Consider the following 8,896-nt stretch of genomic DNA (forward strand, 5'->3'; position numbering starts at 1 on the left):
GAAACGAACAACATAGCGACAATCACTGCGACCAATCGCGCGACCTTCAAACGAACAACTATCAACGACATCATGTCGCAGTCGCTGGTCACTGACGATGGTGACCATGAAACGAACAGGACCTGATGCTTTCGACTCAAACAAGAAAGGTCTTTTTATTTTGGTGACACTCTCAACAAGTCATAATATGGTTCTAAATGCTATAAAGCTCTTGTTGCAATTGCAAATATAATTCAATAGAAAGGTGATTTTTTACACAGCCTAAAGTGAATATTTTTTTTTGCTAAACTGTAAATGTCATTACTTCGAAAAGAATGAAGGTTCGGTTACAAAATGAATTGAAACCAAAATCTGCTATAACAGCCATTCAGATTCTAAGAGATCGCAAAAAGTTTAAAAAAAACCTCTAAGAACCTAGGTGATTTAGTTCAAGCTTCTAGCAATAGAGAGCCTGAAACTAATTTATATTTCAGAACAAGAGACAACAATTTAAAGATCCCTAACCAAAACCTTCTTGCTTAGCCAGAACAAACCTGCTGAGACAAGAGGAATAGTCGGAGGGTAGGATCAGTCGAGCACTCACCGAAGTGACTCCAAGCAGGCATCGACGGAGGCGGCTGGCTCACGCCCCGGAGCTCCACTGGAGGAGGACGTCGGCAGAACCAGACCCTAGCTATCTCAACAGAAGATGGAGTGTAGACCCGTGGCTATGCTGCTGAATATGAAGCTCAAGTTACGGTCAAGCGCAAACGGAACAACATGCTCCCCATCCGGTCACGCGACACAAAGGATACATCACAAACAACAGGAACACTCAATCGGACTGTCGGAGCCTTGGCGTAAGGAAAGTGAAGCACGGAAGGGGTTGAAAACTCCTTGAAAACAGGCGACCTTGAAAGAGAGAAAGAGCTCAGCCTAGAAACAGTTGAAGCCTCCACAGCGGGTTGTCCTTAAAACCCTAGTGAAACGGCGCCAGTAGTTGGAAGGATAGCCCAATCGATCATCGGAGGAGCGCCATGGATGCCGTCTCTTGGACTAGGTGACAGAGGTCCTCAGTGGTGCGTTTCCAACCACCTTACACTCAGAGACTGAGCGGAGAAGCTCTACAAATACCTTGGGCCTAACCGATAGAGCCATAGAGGAGACCGACTGGAGCGAGACGATGATGCAGGAGCGTGATGGTAGCGACCCTTCAGAGGCTCCGGCGGGTCTCGGATCTCAGATCTGACCCAGATCCGAGCGCAGACGGCGACTACAGGGAGATCCAAGGCGTCCAAGGGTCCTACTACTCTTCTCGCCTCGCCAGTGTTCCCGAGAAATAAAGACGTCTTTGATTTCTAACAGATCCGGTGGAAGAGCTCCATCAGAACTAGAAGCACCGTGCAAAGAGGAGAGAAAGAAGGGAGAACAGCTTGGATGTGAGACGAGAAGAACGTCGAGCCCACCACCCGCAGTGACCGGAGATAGGGAATCACCGACCACCGCGAGAGAGATCAGAATTTGTGATGGCGCTAGGGTTAGGGGAAGCAAAGGGAAGAGACTCTCGAGAGAAATTTCTCTCACCTCTCTCTTGTTTTCGGTTCCCTAAAGTGAAAGATTTATACTAACGATAGAAGATCGTTTATAATCAATATTCTTTTTTTTTTTTATAATCAATATTCATATTCTCCTAAATCCTAAGTACAAGGATTACTACTTATCCTAAAGAATAATAATAGAAAATCCAACTAACGAATAAAATAGGAAACACGTAAAACATTTTTACGAAGTCATAACCATAACGTAACGCTGCATCATATAGGGTGCAACTGGATTACAAGTTTTTGGAATGAAATTGTTTGGAATGGCCTATTCCTGCAGATTCCAAATTTTTTTTACCATTTGAAAACAAATCTCATTCCAATTATTCCTTATGGAATGTCTGGAAAAAAATGGAATGTAGTTATAAAACATTCATGGATAAAAAAGCTCATGAATAAGTGGAATGAGTGGAATGGAATTCAATTTTTTTTTATTCCATAACTTCTCTTATTCCATTCATCTACGTTCCATTTTTTTAATTTCATTCATTCATGATATTCTATAAATTGATAACCAGTTACAGCCATATTCATTTCCGCACTTGATAAATTGTTAGTGTGATAGATATATGAGGATCCCAGGCACCACTAATTTACCAGTTCCTAAATTTTATCGAGTTTTCAAGTATAGAGAAGAGAAGCATGGGTTGTTCGTTAGTTTAATGGTAATTAATATTTAGAAACTTAATTTAGAACTAATGTGGTTGATGTTATTTATCTTGTTTCAACATTGGATTAAGAGAACTGTTTTGGTAGCTTAAACTCGTATGTCATATGAACTTGAAACAGCACATTAAACTTTCTTGATTTGATGTGACGAAACATCTTGTCTGTTTTACCGCAACGTATCCAAATATTCCTTATGGTCTAACTCACAAAACGACATCATCCTCAAAGAAGGGACCCACAAACAACATGACCAAAATCAAGCGGGTGGGATGATTAAACGGATGACACCAGTCTTGCAGATTATTTTGATCTGACGAATAGGAATGTCAATAGGATTGGAGAGCATAGCCACTTCACCAGAGTAGAACCGGCCACCTGAGTCGTGACTAACGGCAGGAGCGTCACCAGTCACCATCACCATCCCACTCTTGACGGAGACTGTGAATCTCTCTTTGGGAACGCCTGGCATGTCTACACGAACGTAGAGGCATCCGTTTTGGAGCTGCTTCGACTCATAAGACATCAAAGATCCTTGCTTCACCCATGGGTGTGGCTGCAGTACCCGACCCGTCAACACCGAATCTGCTCTTCCACACAAAACAACAAATTAAATGTTATATATTCCCTTTACAACAACCAATTAAAGTCCACGTAAGCATTTGGATACCATGTGGATCCGTGCCATAAGTAACTTTGTGAGAACCAGTCCAAGCGTGATCTTTGACCACAACTAGAAATAAAACAAACAATATAGAGTTAATTAGTCAAGAAAAACAGAAAAGATAAATCAAGATTGAATCTTTTTGAAAGAAAAAAAAAGAGAATGAATAAAACAATACCTTGTTCGGAATCTGGGACACCAAGAAAAGCTGTATATATAAAAAAACTTTAATATCAGACAAATAAAACAAATATTCATATAAATTTAAATAAACAAAGAAGAAAAAACAGAGTAAAAGAAAATGTGGGGTTTGATATGATATTACGTGGGCGTTGAGTTGCGATTTGAGTCTTGGAGAGGAGAAGGCGAAGAACACCATCGGACATGTGTGCTGCTACGGCTGAAATTTCGCAGCATTTGCAGACGAGACCGGTAGTGTAGATGTAGTTCCGAGGAGAGGAGTCGTGTTTGTGCTCCTTTGGTGCGAGGGCGAAGACAGTCACAGCTTTCTTGGTATCATCAACCACAACCTTCATGGCGTCTTCTGGAACGCCGGGGAAGTCCACCCGAATAAACATGTCCTCGTTCTCCAACGTCTTCAACTCCTGAAACCCTTTTGGCCCGTTTGCTAGAAACTGGTTGTTGATAGCGTAAAACCCATCTTCTCCATCCATTAACACCAAACACAGACATTAAAGAACATCAAATAACTAAACATTCATCGACCCATTTGAGTGAGATGTTAGATCTGAGGATGGTTTGAGAAGATCTTACCGCGAGATGGAGGGATAGCACTAAGAGGGACGACCATGAGTAAGCGACGAGATAGAAGTTTTCAGTGAGATTTCTAAAAAATTAGAAGCTAGTTAACTAGTGTTTTATCTCTTCTCTGCGTTTTGGATATTTGATGTAGAGGAAAGAAAAGAAGGCAATGATGAGACAAGGAAAACGACAAACTGTATGAGAAACGTGTCCCTTGACTATTTGTCATTGACCGTGACCCTCTCATTTGAAAAGCAAGTTTCTTTATACTAGTATCTTTACATTTTTACCAAAAAAAAAAAAAAAAAGTTTATTTATCTAATCTATTAAAATAGGAGTACAAAATTAGATTATCCCTTAGTTTTCCACTATATTTACAACGGCATGCCACTGAAGTTATTAATTAACCTATCTTTTAGGATTTTTGTCTTTTCTCTTCAATTAATGTATTTCCAAAATCAAATTCTAACTAAAAAATCATGGCAACAATAATTAATAAACCTAACTTTTAATATTTTTTGTCTTTTCCTTTTTATTATACATATGTGTATTTGAAAATAATTAATTCCATATATACATTTCGTAATTACATACATTATACGGTAATTATTTTACTAATTCCACATATACATAATAAATAGTATACAACAATTTCATTATACATAATCATAAAATTTTGATCCATAAAAACAGTTTATACAATAATTTCATTATATATAATTATAAAATTTTGATCCATAAAAAATAAAAATACATTTGTGTGATTTTACAGGTCGTATTCTAAATAAATGGATGATATAATTAAGGGTTTACATGACAAAATAAAACTACTCAATATAAACTATAAAATTATTGTGTTTATAAATGTCATATTAAAAAAAATTAAACGGGTAAATTTTAAAATATATATTATCACTTATACAAATAAATATTCATTTATCAAAAAACTAACACCTGCGCGGATGCGCGGGTCAAGCTCTAGTAGTGTTTGTTAGCAGACTACCTCGTCAGGTTTTGATTGAATTTGTTTTGTTTCGCGGTCGGTTGAGGTTCGGAATTACTTTTGGTCTCAGCAAACTGTATTTGATTAATACAGTGATATTTTGATTATCTGATAGATTGTTTCTACTTATATATTTTAGATTAGCAAAGATAACATGTTGCTCTATCTTCTTTCATTTTTTTACCCTATCAAAAATAAATCTCTCACATTTTCTAGCTTTTGTTTACTGTTGAGTTTTTAAAGAACTGCTGCATAAATGGAAATCTAGATTTCAAATAAATGAGTAAACTCTTATTTTCGATGACTTTCTGTTATCTTGAAAAATTACATAATTGAGCACGCTAAAATGAGCCAAATATATTTTAACTTAACGGCCTTCGTCAATGGCGAGGATTTCCAAATGAGACCCATAAATGGCCCACTAATCTTTTAGATTTGGAGGGGTAGATACACCAGACACGTGTTGCTTTGCAGTGAGGTTTTCTCAAATGTCACTGCACTCAGTCTTCTGCAGATGAGTTATACATCAACAACAGATGTAACAATGCTATGACTTTGACCCAAAAAAAGATATTATGAGTCTATGACTTCGAACAATTTTTTTCTGAACTATATTTGTGTGAACTGTGAAGATGATAAAACTTCACCGAAGTTATGGTGAACATTATACTTGTTAATTTAGGTTCATATTTTGTTGATTGTTCGTCCCACTTAACCCACATATTTACTATCAACGGAAGCTTAAAGCACAAAAGATGATGCGACCACATACCCCACATTTATGTGAATATCACCAACGAAATCGGAACTACAAAAATACCCTTGTTCATCTCATGTTTTTGTTCAGACAAACATATAATTAACTCTTCTCCCTTCATTTTTTCTTTAAAAATTACAGTTATTATGATGTCGATTCGTCAGTGGATAAAGGTATATTTAACTCTGAAAGTCAGGTAAGTGTAAACATGCATGAACGTGATTTTAAAGATGGATCAGGGATATTTCTGTAATAAATGAGGAACTTACTAATAAATGATGCCCATAAAAAAAGGTATTGTGTTTCTGTTTCTTTGTCAAGAAAGAAACATGAATGGTTCGGTATAGGTGGTATAAAACACTACCTCTCTACAGAGTCACATGATGCAGCTGGCGACACAAACTACACCACAATAAAAGTAGTAAGTAAATAACCACACAAAATAGTAACTATTATCCCTTTCATACTATAAACTGTTTTAATTTAAAAATGAATATTTTTCTTCAAAAGTATTGCTAAATACATAAATAAATATAGTTAAACATGTTATAAAATTACAAAATAATAATTAGTTATACAATATTCAATAAACATAAAATTGTATAGAATACGAAAGCAATTTATATTTTAAATAAAATATATTTTCTAAACAATTTATATTGCCTGTAACTGGTTATTTCTAAAAATAATAGGATAAACAAATGAATAATTATTTATGTAATGAAAATAGAATAATGAATGATATCATAATAAAAATTATTAATGGAATATTAGTTTTCAATCATTTGATTAGCTTTATAAGTTTATGATGTGGAACAAAATGATAAATTTTGTAAGAGATTTATTTTTATTTCATTTAGAAAATGGAAAATGGTGAAACTGTTTATTAAAAAAATCATTATTGTAACTGGTAAACATTTTATGAAATGCTAGGGAATAACACATTTCAAATAAATTTATCGCACTAAAAATCATTGATTGTTGTAGCCATTATGAAACAGAGATTATATTGTGCTGTTACTAGTAAAATGTAGTAACCCATAAGGTGAGTGTAGACTGATATTTCAATAATTTATGTAATATCTGATTCAGAGATTAAATATCTAAGTTGTTTTTTGGGTCTAAATATCTCATTTATTATGGAGATAATTGAATATCCATGATCTGATTCTTGGATGATTTGAGTATTTACCACACTGTCCTAGTTATTCCAACACACCTAATGATATACGTGACAAGAATAATATTCACATTATTTAACAAGCTAGCAGCCTTGCACACACTTGTGTCATAAAAAATATGCAGCTAAATTAAATAGTTTCTTCAAACACACATTAATAATCAAAGATCTAAGATCCAAACCTCATGCAAAAGAATCATCTCAAGAATTTCAAAATATCACAAAGTCATAACAAAGATCCAACAAACAATTATTATCATCCATAACCCTGAAGGAGAAATCAAGAAACAGAACTTGTTTCTTGGGTTTTCAGTTGTGTCTTACATCAAAAGTACATTGCTTGATAAAGATCGTCCAAAGATTCCAAAACCACTAAACGTTTTCTAACTTTAAAAGAATAAACGATCAACCAAATCAAGAAGATGCTTTGATATCCAGTAATCTCTGAAACCTCCAACTGTTATTATATGGCTGAAACTACGGTGACAATGTCGCTTTCTTGCGGCGGAGGAAGATTCAGATCTATCACACAACGACGGAGCTCCGGGAAATGTATCTTCTCCGGCTTCGTTTCTTCCGCTGCAAGAACATGTTTCTTCAGTTCAATCTCCCTCGTATCTCTCGATAGCATCATCAAACACATGGCCAAATCCTGTTCCGGAGAACCGTCGGAGACAGAACTCGCCGGTTCTTGAGACTCGTTCGAGTTAACACGACTCGTCTTCTGCTTCTTCCCCGACTCAAACACTCTCTTCTTACTCCTTTTCTTCGTCTTCGTCTTCTTGGAAACCTCTGCTCTGCTACGTTTCCGAACCGGGTCCACAGACTCAGGTTCGGTCTCGGTCTCGCTGTTGTAAACGGTGGATGACTCAGGATCCGGGTTGAAGACCCGGAGACTCTTCCTCGGGTTCTCTCGCAGCCCGTAGACTAGAGTTTTACCGTCTGAGGAGGAAGAAGAAGAGGAGTAAACCGAGTCACCGAGTTTCTTCCGAGTGGGCGTGTGTGATGAGACCAAGTGAGACTTCATGTGACCACCAAGTGCTCTGCCATTACAGAAACTCTTGGAACAGAGCTTGCATTTGTGCTTCTGCATTTTCCAAAGAGGCAAGAAGAGAACAAAAATAAACCTTAAGAAGACTTTTTAAGTTTTATTTGTCCCAGTTTTGCTTGAAGAGACTGTTGTGGAGAAGAGAGAAATTGAGAGATAGGCAGAGAAGTTAATAAAGAGTAGGTAACAAGCATTCCTTTCTTTTTCACAAAACCCCAAAATTAACAATAATGACGTTTTGGTCCATACGATAACTAATAGGTAAATATAACTTTTTTAGTTAGTTTTAGTAAAACATTTAAGAGAAAACCATACTATTTTTAATTGGACTGACAACGATAACCACTGAGTATAGAATCTTGAATTAATCCAAAATATTGGAATTTTATTAATAAGAAGTTTGTATGTATCGTGACTGGAATTATTCATGTTCTTACAAAAAAACAACTAAAATGATTATTTGTTTAGTAAGAGTTTGTTTAAAAGATAGAAGAAAGGTGACAACAAAGCACAAAAAGAAAGTTGTTGCTTTGCCTTTTATTGACTAGACACTTCTGAATGCATAGACAAGTTTAGAACCTTAATAAAGGATTTGCAAAAATAAACAAAATTAAGATTAGAAAAACTTAACAAAGTATGTGTGATGTGAATAATGTTTGTTGGGTTAGTTGAAAGATTTGACGATATGTGATGGCAGAGTCGGTTGAAGCGTCGAGGTTGATATGATACAAACGGTTGTATTATTTAACGTTGATTTAATTGGACTTTGAGATTTAAATGCTGATTGTTTAAACATTTAAATAGCTTGATTTAAACATTTAAATACTAATGAGTTTTAATACTAGTCAGAATCATTTAAACGAAACGATCTAAGTAAGCATCACGTCTATATAATTGTGAATAGATTGGTACTGTACTATCTAACATACGATGGTCGACCCAACGGTAAATGACTACACAATGATGGTTGGAAAGGTCCACGTCTGTTCTGAGCCATTCCACCTTAGTTTTTCTTTTGTTGGTTTTCTGTATTGTTTTATTCTATGCTTTATTCTGATTTTTTTTTTCTAAAGGAAAATTAATACAAGACTTTTAGTTCGGATTCAGACAAATATGTTATACTCCATCCATTTCTGAATAAGTACCACTTTTACAATTTTCACACAGACTAAGAAAGTAGTAAAAATATATGTAATTTGTTATTAATTACATATTTCTGACCAATAGTATTTGAGA

At 35.6% G+C, this 8,896-nt stretch overlaps 2 protein-coding genes across 3 annotated transcripts; both read right to left on the reverse strand.

The window, feature by feature from the left end:
• Positions 1-2,268: 2,268 nt before the first annotated feature.
• On the reverse strand, positions 2,269-4,036 carry LOC103847694 (putative 57 kDa heat shock protein). 2 transcript variants are annotated; one of them, XM_009124777.3, is made up of 5 exons: positions 3,685-4,033; positions 3,236-3,571; positions 3,089-3,118; positions 2,917-2,979; positions 2,269-2,831 (listed from the first exon to the last, which is right to left on the reverse strand). In XM_009124777.3, the coding sequence occupies exons 1-5, from the start codon at positions 3,719-3,721 to the stop codon at positions 2,506-2,508; spliced, it is 792 nt and encodes a 263-aa protein (XP_009123025.1). In that variant the 5' UTR covers positions 3,722-4,033; the 3' UTR covers positions 2,269-2,505. The 2 variants fall into 2 exon arrangements, with proteins under 2 accessions (XP_009123025.1, XP_033133860.1); XM_033277969.1 differs by lacking the exon at positions 3,089-3,118 and having other exon boundaries at positions 3,685-4,036.
• Positions 4,037-6,770: 2,734 nt separating this feature from the next.
• On the reverse strand, positions 6,771-8,896 carry LOC103847695 (zinc finger protein ZAT9). Its single transcript, XM_009124778.3, has one exon. The coding sequence runs from the start codon at positions 7,703-7,705 to the stop codon at positions 7,076-7,078; it is 630 nt and encodes a 209-aa protein (XP_009123026.1). The 5' UTR covers positions 7,706-8,896; the 3' UTR covers positions 6,771-7,075.

The sequence above is a fragment of the Brassica rapa genome, chromosome A08, assembly GCF_000309985.2.
Source record: "Brassica rapa cultivar Chiifu-401-42 chromosome A08, CAAS_Brap_v3.01, whole genome shotgun sequence".
Lineage (NCBI taxonomy): Eukaryota > Viridiplantae > Streptophyta > Magnoliopsida > Brassicales > Brassicaceae > Brassica > Brassica rapa.